This window comes from Silene latifolia, chromosome 10 (assembly GCF_048544455.1).
Source record: "Silene latifolia isolate original U9 population chromosome 10, ASM4854445v1, whole genome shotgun sequence".
Taxonomy (NCBI): domain Eukaryota; kingdom Viridiplantae; phylum Streptophyta; class Magnoliopsida; order Caryophyllales; family Caryophyllaceae; genus Silene; species Silene latifolia.
The window spans coordinates 123976525-123994473 of record NC_133535.1 but is presented as its reverse complement, the minus strand read 5'-3'; the positions used below and the strand labels follow the sequence as shown (position 1 = coordinate 123994473).

Genomic DNA, 17949 nt, shown 5'->3' with positions numbered 1-17949 from the left:
GCTAGCTGGGATGAGTTATCACTTGGATTAGAAGAGTCTTCCGCTGTGTCAGACGATGTCATTAGTATTCAGTTTCGGCTAGTAGACATTTGGTTTTGGAACTTGTATTTGATTTATCAGTTTGGCTTTGAACATGTAAACATTTAAATTATATTTAATTTTAAAGTACGTTTCGTTATTGTCTTATGATATTCATTGCCTCGGGTAACCGAGATGGTGATGTTCCTATACCTGAGTGGTCCTAGTAAGGCACTTGGAGTATGGGGGTGTCACAATAGCGCTTCCCTTTTACTCTAACTAGTTTTAATCATGTGAAAAAAAAATGCACGGGTTGATTTTTAGATTATGACATACGAAATATGTTAGTTAATATACAATAATTAGACGTATTTAAAACTTTATATACATTAGTTTTAAGTGACATATACGAAGTTGATTTCATTCAACTACTAAAGATTTGCGTTATGATTTTCCAAATTTATTGTATGTTGTAGTACTCTTCATTTTAATTATGTTATTTTTTTCGTATTAATCTTGGATTGTGATTCTCTTATTCTTCTACCTAAGGTTTTGTCATATTCGTTCTTCGATTTCTGCTGTTCGAAATTATTAATTTCAGCGTGCTTTACTGTTTGATTGCGAATTGTCGAATTTTTTGTCATCTAAATAACAACTGTTTTGGAGCGTTTAATTGCAATGTGATGGGTGCGCTTCATTATTCAGTGGTTGAAAACTTGGCCGTTCCGTTCGGATCATTTAATCGTACTAAATTTCGAAATAAGGTTTAAAATGTGCTGTAACTGGAGGATATGTTTATTTATGTTTGGATGACCGTTGAAAAACGGGAATATTTTACAACGAGAGTGAAAAACCATTCTAATCCAACACTTTTTTTGTGGGTGATGGTGCATAGTGCATACCACCTCATCGTTGTAACTTACAACGGTTATAAGCAAGATTAATTGTTGAGGGAATTAAGGGCCAAAATAATGGAGAGTAGCAGTCAATCAATGCGAGAGTCATTCAAACACTGCAAAATTGTACTTCTTATCAATGATATCACATTTCCTGTAACCTGTAAGAGTTGTAAGCTTGATGAAATCCAATAATGTAACCTCAGTGATTGTCTTTCGCCACCAAAATGAATTCTACCCCTATACTCCCACCAGGAACTTGGACTCAGCCCAGTAGTGCCTGTCCATGTGGTTCTTCAAGACTGGATTCGACGTTCAGATGGGAAGCTCAGTTTTCTCGGATTTGTAACTCTTACACGGCGTCTCTTCTCATATATTTCAGAAAGCGTGAGCTACTTAAGCTTGACAAGTGACACCAGTAAATATGGTCAGAATTTCTAACTACGCTATCATCAGATTCCGCGCGTTTGTACCATCTTTGCTTAAGATGAAAGATTTTCTCCATGGAAGCTATGCTGCGACGGTTACTTCATTGTTAACCATTGTATGATGACACACAATGAGTTCAGAGATGTTATAATGAAGAATCTTTGCCTTATTTATGTCTTATTTTGTCCATCTTTTCCTTATATAAGCATTCTGTCAACTGTTAGGTTACAGGTTAACGACGTACAGAAGACAGTTAAAATATTGAAGCTATTTTATCAAATTTTGTGATAGCATTGTTGCTTCAATGAATGTCAGCTAGTTTAGTCGGCCAACTCACTAAGCGGTTGGTTGCATTATGATTAGATCTGAATGTATTTTAAGGTAAACATGAAGGGGTCCTCGTCTTTTCTCTACTAACTTTGTAAATTCATTTGAGTTTCTTACACGTAGAATATAGTTGCATTGAGAATCGCATTTTAAAGGAAAATTGAAGGACTCACAGGCCACAGCCATAATTAATTAGAGAACATGGAAGGGTTATTACAGCAAGGGAGAGGAAGGATAAAATTACTCGTTATTTTTAGATCAATACAATAAAGAATCATATCTAAACTAATTGAGTTTAGACCAAATAATAATACAAAATCTGACTAATTAATCAAATCAATACAACTTTAAGTAACAATCAGAAAACAGCAACAGTCATCTATTATCTATATCAGCATTAAACCCTAAAACTCAAAATCATCAAGGCTAAAATCGTCAACGTCGAATTGCATCAAGAGCTTATGAAGATCATCGTCGACATGAAAATCCAACAAACTGTCACAGTCGGCCACATTACCGGAATTAACTACTTGGAGTTGAGCAGTGTTAGAACAGTTATAGCCTCCAAATACAACATCATCATCAAGATTGAAACATTCATCATAATCAATCAAGGGCATATGATGAGAATCATCTAAGTGCTGTAATCCCATCTCCAACATCATACGATCGATTTGACCGTTATACCCCTCAGCCTTTATTTGATTACCAAAATTAACAACCATATCATCAAGATTCAAACTTTCATCATATAATAGACTATCCCACATCTCATCATACTTCGGCCCTTTCTCAGCATAATACCTAGTAATTAATTCGTTGGGGCCATCGGGTTTGGAACACCAGAATTGAGGGATGTTAGGTTGATCAGCTTCGTAGAAGATGAGAAGTAAATCAGTATCACAAAGGGTAGAAAGCTCTTTAGCTTTCTTAAACACCGTCGATTTCCGCTCCTTGAAACCCTTCTTCTCCTTGATCTCTTTACAAACCATCTTTGATCTTCTTAGTTGTTTTTTTTTGTTTGTGTTGAAATTGGTAGTGAAATTGTGATGAACAATAATTGTAATTGTAAATTGATGAACAGTTATTGTAAATTGATGGAGGGAAGCAAGTCTATCTGTATATTATAGTTGAATTTGAGATTGAATTGAAATCGGTTATTAGGGTTAAACGGTAATAATAAGGCGGGAGCGGGAGCGGGAGGAAAGAAGCGCGTTCTTTGTTTTGACAATTATTGTGCAGCTATACCCGTTAACTAAGTCGGTTGATTCGTATTACCCTTTCTGGGCTTATTGCTTAAATTGGGCTTAACACTTATTTTAAACCATGTTCTTTGACCCGTTTATAATTAATAACCAGCCTGCTAAACATCGTCGACATTTTACTAATTACCATCGACATTTTTTAATGACTTTCATAATCTACCCCTCACTCTAAACCTTCTATACTTAACATCTTTTTTTTCAAATATGACATTTCCGTCACCATCGCTTCAATTCCGCCACGAAATTCAATGAATCGACGACGAGTAATCTAGACTAGTTTAATTTTTTAAAAATTTGTAATTAGTTAGTAATTTTACGTGGTTTAGAATAGAATCGTTATTATTAGAACGGATTAGTGATTATCGATTACCGCGGCAAAAAATTAATCTACGTCAGAAAATGATTTTCTTTTTCTCAAAAAAAAAAAATTCCGGACGAAAATCATCTTCGTCCAGACGTAGGTGCAGACGAAAATATTTTCGTCCAGAAAAAAAAATCCAAAAAAAAAAAAAAAAATCCGAACGAAATTTTTTTTTTTCTAGGAAAAAAAAAACAATTTTTTGGACGAAAATATTTTTAAAATCATTACTAACTTGATCATTGTTACCGTATGTTTAAAATCGTTTTAATCGAAAAGTTCGTAAATTAAATTACAATTTTTTCATGAAAAACCGTCTTTTTTTTGTTTTAGAAAGATTAGAGAAAGAGACCAGGGGAAGTTAATGGGGGCAAAATTGGAAAGATGTGTTAATTGTCGACGATAATTAGTAAAAGTATCGACGAATACACTAATTGTTGTCTAAGACCACTCTAACAATAAGACAAGCCCAAATTAAAATAAGCCCAAATTATAGTCAACTTTTAGTTCGTCCATCTTCTTCTCCGGTGTCCTTCCAAACCCATTGATGCCCGCCTTTCTTTGATCTCCAACACCGACCCGAGTCACCCAACCAATCCGCCCTACATTTGAACGGCGACCTCCACCCAACACCAAACTACAACCATAGACTTCCCTAAATTTTCCATAAGAACTCATCCAAACTTTTTAATTTAAAACATCAAGTTATCTAACTAAAATTGCTAGTTGAATAACTAACAAGCTGAGTATACAAAGTAGAGAAAACTCTAAGTTTTACTGTGAAAAGAGCAATTTTAAGGATTGGATTTTCATCATAACTATAAATAAAGTTCTTATACAGCTGCCAAAAAAAAAAAAAGTTCTTAAGTTAAAATTGTGAGTTTTCAATGTTAAACTCCATATGGACTTGAGTTTTACTAAAACCCCAATTTTAAACTTAAAGCTCCAAGTTCTCACTATAAAAATATGTATATACAAGGTATGAACAACTTACTCACAGTAAAAAAAAAAATGGGAATGAATTTTAATTTCAGATTTTGGAAGTTTTGAACTCGAAATTGAAACCTAGATGCTGGTAGTTGGTGTCCATTGGACTGTTGACGCCCAACGGTGATAAAAGAAGACGACCAACGGTGATAAAAGAAGAGAAGGGTCAGCCAATTGAGATGGGATCGATGATCGGAATGGTGGTGTCGATTATGGAGGATGTGGTGAGGAGGCAGGAGTTTAGTAGGTTTGATACGTGAAGAAAGGTTTTCAATTCTTTTTGGGTTATACTCATTCATGTACATGATTTACTCAATCATAGACATAATTTACCACTTTACCCCTTCCATTTCAACACCAATATTCTCCAATTGTACTCAAATCTCCCTTTCAACCTCCTCTCAACCACTCATCCGCCACCACAACCACCCAACCACAACCCCTACACCACCGCGCACCACTCGTGAAATAGAGTGTATAATAGCAATGAGTGAAAATGGTCGAGACGGAATGTTACTGCCATGTTTTTCAATCACAACTATGCAATACTGACCTTACCCACCATTAATTGCCGCTCTCGAATGAAATCAGTGGCCTCTGGTTCATGTATTTGTATTCACCACACACTCAATTCACAAGTTTAGGCTTTCTAATTTACAAATCTGAGTGATATAATTGCCATTGAAATCAGTTTGGTTTCTGACTATTGGCTAAAATTTGGAGGTTAGCTTCCTTGGTTTTGTGAAAAGTGATTTCATAGATGATCTAATTGCATTTTATCATCGTCAGTCGTGTACGGGTTAATTTTGTACTACCCCTAATTTTATTAACCCTAATTTAATTTACATTTTGTCTACTTAATTCGCTAAAAAATTGATGCCTGAAATTTAATTATTATGTGATCGAGAATTCAAATTCATAATAACCTAGTAATTTGGTGAGATTTGATTAACTTTTCGAGAGAGAAAAGGAGAGCATTTGTTGTTTGTTTAAGGCTAAGGTATGGAAAAGTTGTGACAAAAAGTACAGCAAGAGTAAAACTTATCTATAAAAGAGCAATGACGTTCTTTTTTTACTGTTGCTCGGCTAATAACTTTTTTTGTTGGACTATTTTCTCTTATTGAACCCGTCCTATGTCATTGGAAGATCCTATTATTCCTATAGAAGAGTTGATGTTTGATGTCCTACCCAAAATGTCCAAATCATTTTAAACGAAAAAACGATTTCCATGAACAAATTTTGGTTTGCTACAAATTTTCTACTAATCTAATTTGATCACAATTTCAAAATTACATCTACACACTAACCTCACTTGATCCCCAATTTAATTAATTAATCTGACAATAATTACAAGCTTCCTGCTATTTCAATGGCTTCTTGGCTCAAACGCGCTGAAGGTCCCAATCGTTTTTCCTTTTCCCTTTTATTAATTCTCAATGTTATTTGATTTATTAGATATTGTATATACTGTTTGATTTTATTGGGTTGTTTTTAGTTTTGTAATTGGATCGAGCTGCATTGATTAATTCATATGTAATTAGCACCGACAATAATTCAAGAAAAAAAATGCATGGGAATGTTTGTTGATGCTTGAAATCAAGTGGGTTAGTTTGAAAAATTGGTTTTTGTTTTTAGAATTTGCAATTAGGATTAATTGATGATTGGGGATTTTTTGTTGTTATGACTTGAACTTAGGGGTTGGGGGCAACATTTTGTTAGAATCCGTGATTAGGGTTTGTGTGTCGAGGTCGAGTGTCGGGGGATTAAGTAATGAAGCTTTAGGTGAATTATGGAGTGTTGTTTTTGGTTGGATTTCGTGGTGTGCTAGTGGTGTAGGGGTGGTGAGGGTGTATGAAGAAGGTGTTGGGTGTCGATTTGTGTTGAGATGTCAGAATATGGAATTGTAATGTAGGGGTGGTGAGGTTGTATGAAGACGGTGTTGGTTGTCGATTTGTATTGAGATGTCGGAATATGGAATTGTAATGTAGGGGTGGTGAGGTTGTATGAAGACGGTGTTGGTTGTCGATTTGTATTGAGATGTCAGAATATGGAATTGTAGTGTAGGACTGTTGGAGTGGTGAGGGTGTATGAACAAGGTGTTGGTTGTCGATTTGTATTGGGATGTCAGAATATGGAATTGTAATGTAAGGGTTGGGTTTTTGGTACTGGTTAAAGGGAGGGATGGGGACGGGTTATTGATTTTTGAACGGTCGGAGGGAAGAGTTAGCCTGATACTGTTTCAAATAAATCAAGATAAAACTTGGTAGACACAGATGCATAAAAATGGTGTCAGGCAGTTAGCGCTACTTGACTGGCAATTACCTTCTCTAAGTTTTGCTGTGAATTTGTTTGGTCTGCAGTCAGCTTTATGATGAACAATTTAGCATATGTCTGATGTCATGCCTCTTCTTTGTAAATCGTAATCGTTAATATGTGTTTCAATGAGCCAATGTCCCTGATTCGAATAAATATAATTTCGGGTAATGATAAGAAATATACATCACGCTTATAACTTTTTTATTTATTTCTTGGTTCAACACAAATGAAAGTGGCTCTATTCATTTTTCAGGTATTTTTTTTTTTTTTTTTTTTTTTTTTTTTTGTATTGAAACTACCATGTTTCTGTTTCATGTTTTATCAATACTATTATTCAGTACATAATGCTTCATTATATCTACTCCAATAGAGGGAGTCGCTTTTTACCCCTCCCTAACTATTGCTACCTTCTCTTTTACTGATCTTCTTTTGGCTGTGCTCTTTGCTTGGAGAGTAGACTTGTTTGAAGTTGTTGATCGGAGAGCAAAGCTTGTAGTCAGTGAGCTTGCAGATGAGCAGGACAATATACCTCCAACAGGTTCAACCTCTGTTTTTTCTACACTCATCTAAAACTTGTGAAACATAGATGAAATTTGTAGTTCATATGACAGCTTCTAGCAAACACGGGTAAATATTTGTGACATGCTTTGCCATAATGAAATTTCTAGATAGAAATAGTACACCAGTTTTTTCTTATGTATAGATATGTGTCTTGGAGTATCTTATTAGATTTGCTTAAGAACTCCTAATGCATAAGCAAAATTTCCAGTGTCCCGGTGTTTGGCCGATTCCACTTTGGTAAACTGTAGTTTGACAGACTCCACTTTAGTGACCTAAGATTTGAGAATTTCTCACTTCGGTGACTTCGACTTTTGATTATTTTCTCTTTCTAATGACTCGATATAATATAGCGAAGATTTATCTAAAACAGTTAATCATGTGCAGATATTTAAACCGAATAAGATATTACTATGAAGTTTCCTAGTTTTCTTATATCAAAAGCTAGTTATATAAAGCTTGAAAACATTTTGATTGCGTTGAATTTTTGTTAAGTACACTTTAGGTCACTATAGTGGGAAATAACTCGAATATCACATAACCAAAGTGGAATTTGTGAAATCTTAGGGCACCAAAATGGAATTAGAGTAGACGTCAAGGCACCAAGAAGGAAATGTTCTCATTCAAAATTACTATTTCTTCCTTCTCCCATAACTGAAGGCTACAATACCTTTCTGCAGCTCCTAATGGAACAGGCTCTCAGGGAAGAAAATCAAAGCCAAAGGGAAAGGTGACTTCACGAGACTTCAAATATATTGGATTTATTTTGATACACAAGTTATATTCCCATGAAAAGAAACTAGAATATGCATAACTATCTCACAAGTAGGCTGTGTGTGTGATCAGAAGAGAGGTCCGAAGAAGGAACACGTTCAAGACCAAAGGCCAGCAGAAAGCAGCTTACTGCCATTGGAATCAGATTCTATACCCGATGAGGTGGTGGCTTCTTCCACGGTCGAGAAACATAGTCTGGACCCTGAAATTTCAATAACGCAACCTACCAGTGAGCAAGTAGAGAAGTCTGAAAGCACTTCGATTTTGGATGGTGCTTTATTTGATGCCTCATCAAATGAGTTAGGGAAACATGACGCCACCAAGGTTGAAGATTCTAGTAATACAACTAAAAGGGCTCCTTCAGTTACGAATGATGACCATAATGGTGAAATTGATGCCCCTTCACCAGATGTGTCTTCTTCAGTAACATCTACTTTGATTGGCACTGAGCTTAGCCTTGACAATCATCACAACGCTCCTGGTGAAAGTATCAGTTTGAAAGAGTCAGATGACTCCTTAAAACCTGGGGAAGAGAAATCTCAATCTAAATTTGATGAGACACCGAACTTAGTAACTGACGATAGTAAAATGGAAAATATTGTTGATGTAGCACGGGAAACTGTTTCCATTCCCACAAAGACGGAGGACCATAAAGGAAATAGCAATCTGAATATAGTAGAAGAGCAACTTGATGAGGTAAAGTGATTTTGAGTTGTAAAGAATCTTCGTCTTTTGCAGTGTTTCTAGACGAAGTGTATGTGCAGTAATTGGCATATTCTGACTACTGCTTGTTATCTGAATTCTAGGCACAAGGTTTACTAAAATCAACCAGTTCTACTGGCCAATCAAAAGAGGCAAGGCTAGCTCGCGTAAGGTTTCTGATGCTTTTGCCCATTATGGCTTTTTTTACTGGCTTTATTAAGAAAATGTTGCTAGAGTGCCATTGGAACATCTACATGCATGTAACTGGTAATCTTATGTTTTCTCTGGGAATCTTGTGAGCGTCTGAATCATATTATGGTTTTTCTGGGCATCTACATCATTCTGTGAATTTGTCTTATACTCTTTGAATAGCTTTGTTGTAAAGCTTAACTGCAAACATCATCTCAGTTTTGGGCACAAACATCTTATGGATGATCTTTTTCCATTTCGCTTTCTAATGAATGGAATTGTTCTATTTACCTCTACTGAATTGGAACATAGTTACAATATACAGAATATGTTTAAGGTCATTTCTGGTACATTAGATTGCTTGGCTTTTGTAGTTGCTTATAAGCTTTGCCACTTATTCATTGACATTAGTATTGAGCTGTGATCTTGATATTCAGGTCTGTGCTGGACTTTCCTCTCGCCTTCAGGAATACAAGTCTGAAAATGCTCAGTTAGAGGAGCTTCTCACTGCTGAAGTAAAATTTTCTACTGTTTTTGGATTAAGCATTGGGTGTAAAAATGTTGTGACTTGCTAGTGTGTCATGCAATACATTTACGAGCTAGTATCCTGTCATTACAGAGGGAGCTCAGTAAATCATGTGAGGATCGCATAAAGAAACTGCAGCAAGATTTATCTTCTGCTAAAAGAGAAGTGGGTAGAGTTGAGTCAAACATGACTGAAGCATTAGGTGCAAAAAATGCAGAAATTGAGACCCTTGTCAGTTCTCTTGAGGTATTGAAGAAACAGGCTGCTTCTTATGAAGGGAATATGGCTTCTTTGCAGGTCTGTATGATATTCTTTTATTTTACTTTTTCGGTACTGCCGCAAAGGCATTCAGTGAAAGGGTCTTTGAAGGGGGTATGATAAATTCATTCATATGTTTTATTTGTTTTTCATCACTTTGGGATCGAAGGGCACTGATATAATTTTGTAAATTTTATCCCATTGCACAATATTTATTTAGTGCTGAAGGGACGTAGATTTTTAGAAGTATGATATTAGCCAGTTTAGGTTTATTCAGGTTGTCATGCATCATCTTTAATCGTAACTCTGGAGGAACCCAAGTTCCAAGTTTAGGTTTATTCAGGTTTTCTTATTCATTCGCTGCTGTATATCAGGCAAACATGGAAAGTTTGATGCGAAATAGAGAACTGACAGAGACAAGGATGATGCAAGTAAGTTTTGGTGGTAAATCTAAAATTAGTCATCTATTCCAATTTATGTTATAATTGTTAATATTTCCAATTGCGTTTGTGTATTTGAAAATCCACGTGGATTTGAACAGGCCCTGCGTGAGGAGCTTGCTTTGGCAGAACGTCGGGCAGAAGAAGAGCGTGCTGCTCATAATGCAACAAAAAAGGTATGCTTAGTGGTTTATCTACCATTTTGCACATGGAAGTTGTAACCTATCCCTCCTACATCTTAGTACTGCTTGAATCTCATTTATGTGGATCCATAGGCTGCTATGGAAAGAGAAGTAGAGCTGGAACACCGAGCTGTTGATGCGTCAACTGCCCTCGCTAGAATCCAGGTATAGTGAGAAGCCATAATTGTTTTTTCATATTTTATTGATTTTAAACTGCCCTTGCTAGAATCCATTACTTCAACTGTTTTTTCATATTTTATTAATCTTGGCGACATTGAATAAATGATGTATTTATACATTTCTAATAATAGATGTACCTGTACTACCAGACGAGCTATGTATACAACTTTGAGTCACCTAACGAGTAAATCTGTGCGAAGATTATGATCATCAAAAATCATGGAAATATTTAGATAAAAACTTAAGCAATAATGGCTACATCATAATCATAATCTAGGAAGGAGACTTGGAACTGGGAGTTGTTAAGCTTGAATCCTATGTTATGGGGGGTTTTGATTGGAACTCCGAGTACATTATATGTTATCTATTTTATTCATTTGTTCCATGTGATTCTTGTTGATGCTTTTGAATGCCCACAACATAGAGGATGGCGGACGAGAGGGCAGTGAAGTCAAGTGATCTAGAACAAAAGGTTGCATTACTTGAGGTAATGCTCCATGTTGTCAAGAATCACAGGTGTGTCTCTTGGATTAATCTAAGTGATAGTTTTACTGACAAACATGTTTTTGACAGGTAGAGTGTGCCACCTTAAATCAAGAATTACAGGACATGGAAGGTCGTCTACGCCGCGAGCAAAAGAAGTCTCCTGAAGATGGAACTCAGTTGATTCAGGTGCACATACTATATTTGAAGAGTCACAATCATGAGACAATAAGACATCTCTAAAATAGTAGCTTATTCCTTGCGAACCTTAAAAATCATGATCTTGAATCTCTCTCTCCTTTTGTAGCATGCCAATTCATTAATTGTCAAATACCTAGTATTCTAGTTTCGAAGCATCCGATGGTTATTATGTTTTTCCTATACTACTTTGGACTTCTTTTCAAATATTAATGTGTTTTAGCCCCTTAATATATAAATATCTTGGTTTTTAAGAAGAGTTATAGATTTTTTACTTGTTAGCTAGAAAGCTGAGCAAATCTGAATCTACGCTTAGACAAAATGTTGTTATGGGGTAATTTTCTCAAGTTTTTTTAATCATCTTTACTAGATGCTTAGTCTACGGTGCATGTATTACTTGTACCTTTTCTGTCGATTTATATGGCCCCAAAGCCGCTAAAGGCATTATTTTATTGGCCCCAAGAGATTACATTTAGCAGTTACCGCCACAGAATCTAATCGCTGAATCTATCACATCCAATGTCATGACTTGAATAAGCTGTGATCTAGATTCTGACTTTTCTGTTAAAATTGAAGGTTCAAGCTTGGCAACAGGAGGTGGAACGTGCACGTATGGGTCAAACTAATGCAGAAAGCAAGGTTTCCTCACTGGAGGTAAGGTACCTCTGAGCTCTCATTTTTTTTTCCACGATTCTTAGTTGTATGGTAATGACCAAAACTGTTTTTCCCTAGGCTGAACTACAAAAGATGAGAGTTGAAATGGCTGCCATAAAGAGAGATGCTGAGCATTATTCCCGTCAGGTGAGCAGTGAACTCAAAATGATTACTGACTCTAGATCAGTTATAACTTCGTAAAATAGCCGTGTCTTTTTCCTTCTTTAAAGAGAAAAGAAATTGGAAAACGTCCTCACGATTAAGTCCAAGATTAAGTCCAACGGTCGACACATGACACATTACACATTACAGGCGTGCTTGTTATATTTGTTGCATATGAAATGTAAATTCATATTTGCGGTTCACTTCAAAGCTATGAAGTATAGCCTTCATTGGCTAGACACAGCATCAGGATTCTATTGTCCTGTTGAAATGCGTTTCTTTCCCTTCTACTCAACAAAAAATGAACTTCCAACATTCATCAAATAAGTCTCCCTTTTAATGAGGGTTTACTAGATATTTATGAAGATTTCTCATTGTATCTTCAAGATGGTCATATTCCATCCATGATGACCAGTTTATTATACATTGCGTCTAGCCATCTCTTATGCCTACGAGTGAGACTATGTTGCAATGTTCTAGAGTTCATCCAAATACCACTGACCAATTATAATTCTAGACTTGCTTCTTTTTCTTGATCTTGCTTGTCTTGAAGTTGGATGACCTTTACGGTTGATAATTTCAGGAGCACATGGAGCTTGAAAAGCGATACCGCGAATTAACTGATCTATTGGTGAGTAGTTTATGCTTCTTATGTGCATACTAACCATCATGATTCGTGAACTCGCCATATTTAATCAACTGCGTTTTACCACAGTACTACAAACAAACACAACTTGAAACAATGGCAAGTGAAAAAGCCGCCGCACAATTTCAGTTGGAGAAAGAGGTGAAACGCCTGCAAGAAGCACAGGTCGGCTCTCATAGGACTACTAAGAATGTTTATAGTTTCACTCTTTATTCTGGTTATATGAGCTCCTGGCCTGCATTCAAATTTTTTTTAATTTTTTTTTTTTTTGTGTGGAATAGGCTGAAGCAGAACGAAACAAGATTTCTCGCCGAGCATCATCAAGTTGGGATGAAGAAGCAGACATGAAAGAGCTTGAGTATGTCTTTTTTATATCACTAACATGATATCATTTTACTTATACGTGGCGTACATGTATGTAAGAAAACTTGCAACATGCTTTTTGTTTCCTAATTCAAGCTTGCTTGCAAGGCTGTCTCAAAAGTTTGGGAGCAGAAGTAAAAAATTAGCCCTTCCAAATAGTTTTCAAATAGTCAACTTGAAAAATATGTAGAGGATTCGAACTCGCGTCTATTCTCATTGAAACGTATACAGACTTGACCATTATGCTATGGGAAAATACTTGCTTCTCACACATGCAAAAGTAAATATAATAAAACTCAGAGTAATTTGAGGACTCCATAATTGGGGGCCCTGTTCAATGAGCCTAATGGAATTCCCTCTTTAGACAATCCTGCTTGCTGAGGTTGAAGGCTTGTGATACCCTTTATATTCTTTGGAATTATGGAGGGCAAGTGGTTACTTGTCTAGTGGCGTTGGTAAAGGAGGAATTATGAGATAAATTGGGTGGGCCATACGATATATGTGTTGCTGTAACTCACTTGTAAAGACGAAATTATAAGAGAAACATTTTACATCCCAAATTTCACCAAATTCAGAAATGAGGCGTTGCCAGTTTTCTTTTAATAGGCCAATAAAATGGGGAAATTCTAAGAATACGAGGGAGTCAATTTCAACGACTCTTGACATTGTAGATTGTATTTATCTTTGTAATAGAAAGCTGGTGAAACTCTGGATACAAATTTGTGCTGGTCATTGTGGAAGTAACTTTTCCTAGTTTGTTGAAGTATTCTTTCTTACTGAGTCAAATTTTCAGGCCTCTCCCATTACATCAGCGTCACTTGGCTGGGGCAAGCATTCAGGTATTTCTGATTATGTTTAATCTTGCTGGTATTTCTTCGGCAACTTTTTTTCTTAGCTTTTTTTCCTCTCTCTGTCTCTGTTGTAGTTTCGAAAGGCGGCAAAGCTTTTGGATTCAGGTGCAGTGAGTGCTACAAGGATCCTCTGGCGGCATCCAAGAGCTCGAGTTGGCCTGCTATGTTATTTAGTAAGTTTTCTAAACCTTTGGCCTAATCCTCTATAGCATTATAACATTATGAACAGGACGGTGATCACTTTGACATTTTCTGCAGGTTTTTGTACACCTGTTCTTAATGTATCTGTTGCATCGCCTTCAGGTATGGTACAGCATGTACTTAATGAATGATAATCAATAACTAGAAAATTCTTATCATCTGTTTAGATTGTTGACGAACCTTCCCTTTTTGGATGTGAAGAAACTGAGACTGAACAATGGTTCAATGTGCACCGGCACATAAGTCGTCTTCTCTGTAATGGGGATGGGACATGGGAGACTAGGTTAAACTGTAGTATATTATCTCATTAGAATATATCTAATGCAATTCATTAAAGAAATAGCCATGAAGTAAACTTGACATAGAAGCTTCACCAGTCACTCCAGCATCAGTCTTTTTTCTTCCCTGATTCATTCCTATACTTTTGGATGGTTTTTTTTTTTTTTTTTTTTTTTGGGAGGGGAGAACAATCGGTCACAACGTCGTCACCATTTAACCTTTTGATAGCCATCAAATTGTGTTGGAAAGATTTGAACAATATTGTTCGATAATGTTTTGAAGTGGTGTACTAGTGTATTTTACCCACTTATTGTAGGCGGGGTTATATGAACAAACAAACACAGTAGTATATTTTTGAACTCGTGTGTATTTAGTTTACCCTCTAGCTTGTCTATCTGAGAAAGGTATAGACTAGAATCACTCATCCAGATTATGTTAAGCTTATGCAAAAGGTTCTCATATTATTATTATTATTTTTTTTTTTTTTGAGACTGACCGATATAATTAGCCAATTAGGTAGTTCTTTAATTTCGCATTTAGTTGGTTAATGGATATATGAGTTGTTTTTTTGGTTAAATAGTTTGGTAGCACATTTTATTGATATGAAACCATCTCCAAGGTGACTAATTGTTGCAAAAAGTGGTGGTGACTCGAGAAAGTTTGAGTTCTGACAATGCTTATAAATTTTTGCCTTGTTTATGTGCCATCTTATCTTTTAGGCCCAAGCTGACGATTTTTCTGCTCAAGAAGTGGCTCAATCGATGGGTCTTTCACAACCCAACTTACCGCGACTTTGATGTGTGCTGAGGTGGAAGGAAGTCACAGACTCACAGTTAACCAATTCTCATATTTTTTTATACGTTGTTTCTATCATTGGATATAGGATAACCCAAATAGAAAGGAGCGGGGGTGCGCGTGAACCATACATATGAATGTACTACTATGTATGTAGTCCTGTGATAATTTGTATATACATCCATTTTCATGATATTAGGTTTTTCTTTGGGTAAACATAGCCGCAACGGCATTTTTGATACTAACAGGTTTCTAACCATGTTATGATTGTCTCTGTTTTTGGTTTTATGGTATGCATATTGTCAAAATAAATTTGCCAGCATTGTGCAGGATCTTATAATATGGGTCGTCCATCTTACTCCCTATATAGACTCGATCGGTTTTTGTTATAAGGGAGCAAAATGTTTTCATGAATGTCTGTGTGTGTGTTCACCCATACTCCCAGAGGCAAAAGGTGCTGGTTTGAGATTTGGAACTAGATTCAACTCGTGGTCATTTGGGATCTGTACTCGTTACTGTTTTACCATTCAACCCTCTGATTGGCATTTGGCACTACACGAGTTTATTGTGAAACATGTTCTTTTAATAACTACTTCTACCTACTAGTATGTGCCTTAGCAAGACTTGGATGGATTAATGAAATGAAAGAACAATTGAATAACAACATGACATTACACATTTAAAGCTAAATAAATGGTACAAATTATAATAAACAGCTAGGATTACAACTGAATAACAATATTTAGATCGTATCTTTGTATCAATATCCGTCCCTTGAAATGATCCTTGTTCTCAAGAATTATAACTATGTGAACACTTTCCATGTTGCGTGCATACATACCCACCAAAGCATCACTTACAAATAACAACTTACATACATAAAACACACGTTTCTGGTTCTTTCGTGTTCCAATCGCTTAAGGTCGGTATGTCAGCTCTCGCCAACATTCAAAACCACCAGGAGTCAAAGACAAAGACAAGGCTGTGACTGCGTATTCTCACGACACAACAATGTAACTTCCACAAAAATAAATAAAGTTGGCTAATAAAACTTGATCACATATTTAGCAAAATACTATTCTATCCCGCAATATAACTAACCCTCCTCATTTCACTTCTCACCTCCACATTCCACAAAATACTATTCTATCCCGCCTCCCCAACTCCCTCGCTTGCTCGAGCCCCTTTATTTCTCACAAATACAGTGTCACCCAAACTTATAGTTTTGAAGATATTGATTGTTCGATTGGTCATACAATTGTAGAATCAATCTAATAAAAAATTGATGATAATCCCAAATGATGCAATGAATATTTGTTTTGATTACTTTGCCAATAATAACGTTGAACAACAATCATCAATCAAGAATGCTCTCGTAGCTCAGTTGGTTAGAGCACCCGTTTAGTAAGCGGGAGGTCTTGAGTTCGACTCTCAACGAGAGCAATTGTTTTTAAATCGCAAAAATTACAAAAATCAAATTAAAAAATAGGGTTATTTAATGAGAATATTCTGAACTATAGATGTGCTGCTCAAAATACTCCAAACTTTATTTTAACTACTAATAGCCCATTCACTTTAAACAAAATTAGTGTTTTGTTAAGTTGTAGTAGCAGGTAAGTTTTATTGCTGCACACTCTTTGCCCTTTATTAGTCTTCGATCTTCATCTTCTACCTTTGCTCCTTTCTTCCTTTTCCATTCTTCATCTTCTCCTTCACCATTTTTTTTTCAAATTTTTTCTGTTTGTTCCATTTTAACCGTAATTTGATTTGTAATTATTCCTCTATTATTCCTCAAAAATGATGCGCTCATCTTCATTTTCTACCGACGCTGCTTCTGTCATATCTAAGTTGCAATAAACACTTCGAAACAATTAAAATACCAGCAGTCACTATGTAAAACAATGTCAGCATACTCATGAAGGATGACAACTATAAGCAATGTAATCAAATGGAAATAACAATTTCTGACTATTGCCAATTGATAAGGCATAACTTAATTCTTTTAGAGATCTTTGACGAAACAACCGGTGTATATAATGTATGCTAGCTATACATTTTCATCCGACATTGTTAATCACAAACTAAAATTGCAATAAATCCAAATGTTAACAATACCATAAAATCCACAATTCAAACCATACTTGAAAAACTAAAAGACAATCAATCGTTCCACTTTGTATGCATTAACACAACACTAACCCCATATTTACACACCAAAGCCACCGACAACCGATCTAGCCCATTTCTGAAATAAGGGCGAGTTATTAGATATGGGAATCAAATTTATAGGATGAATCAGATATAAAATCTACGCCAACAGAAATAGGTTGGTGAGGATCATCAATGATGCGTGTTGATGATGATCAACAATGGCGTTGTTGTGTGGTGGTGAAGAGTGGGAGCTTTAATGGTGATTAGGTAAGGGAGAGGGTGAAAAAGGAGGGTTACAAAAATGGTTCACCTGTTAAGCAGGTAGTCAGTCGACAAATTATAATAAAAGAGAAGGGGGTAGTAGTTGGTTTTATTGGTAGTTAAAATAAAGTAGGGAGTATTTTAAGCAGCATCTCCTTAGTTCAGAGTATTCTCATTAAATAACCCTAAAAAATAATGTAAACCCGGAAAAATATGGCGTCGCCCGGACTCGAACCGGAGACCTTCAGTGTGTTAGACTGACGTGATAACCAACTACACCACGACACCTGTGCTGATAAATTAAATTCACGGATACTAATATATTAAAAATTATGTTTATAATTCTATATAACTAAATTTTTTTTCCACGGGAATTCCCAAACAATTCAAACATACAAAATAAAGGAAACTAGTGTTAAGCCTTGTAAAAATGGACTAGGATAATGTGAAAAAAAAATAAAAGAAATATATATTTGTTTTCTATCATATAATATGGTAGA

The 17949-nt window shown here is 35.8% G+C and overlaps 1 protein-coding gene and 2 non-coding genes across 4 annotated transcripts; 2 read left to right on the top strand and 1 right to left on the bottom strand.

Annotated features, from left to right (window-relative positions):
• The first annotated feature begins 5370 nt into the window (after positions 1-5370).
• On the top strand, positions 5371-15371 carry LOC141605895 (golgin candidate 1). Of its 2 annotated transcripts, none has more exons than XM_074424818.1 (21): positions 5371-5677; positions 7054-7134; positions 7835-7884; positions 8001-8624; positions 8735-8797; positions 9257-9334; positions 9439-9642; positions 9978-10034; positions 10145-10219; positions 10319-10390; positions 10830-10892; positions 10979-11077; positions 11663-11740; positions 11819-11887; positions 12486-12533; positions 12618-12713; positions 12830-12906; positions 13705-13750; positions 13837-13935; positions 14021-14065; positions 14962-15371. In XM_074424818.1, the coding sequence occupies exons 1-21, from the start codon at positions 5650-5652 to the stop codon at positions 15037-15039; spliced, it is 2130 nt and encodes a 709-aa protein (XP_074280919.1). In that variant the 5' UTR covers positions 5371-5649; the 3' UTR covers positions 15040-15371. The 2 variants fall into 2 exon arrangements, with proteins under 2 accessions (XP_074280919.1, XP_074280920.1); XM_074424819.1 differs by having other exon boundaries at positions 5462-5677; positions 8004-8624.
• Positions 15372-16406: 1035 nt separating this feature from the next.
• TRNAT-AGU (transfer RNA threonine (anticodon AGU)) lies at positions 16407-16480 on the top strand. Its single transcript has one exon. It is a non-coding gene; the product is annotated as a tRNA-Thr (tRNA).
• A 1183-nt stretch (positions 16481-17663) lies between these two features.
• TRNAV-AAC (transfer RNA valine (anticodon AAC)) lies at positions 17664-17737 on the bottom strand. Its single transcript has one exon. It is a non-coding gene; the product is annotated as a tRNA-Val (tRNA).
• Between the last annotated feature and the right edge of the window lie 212 nt (positions 17738-17949).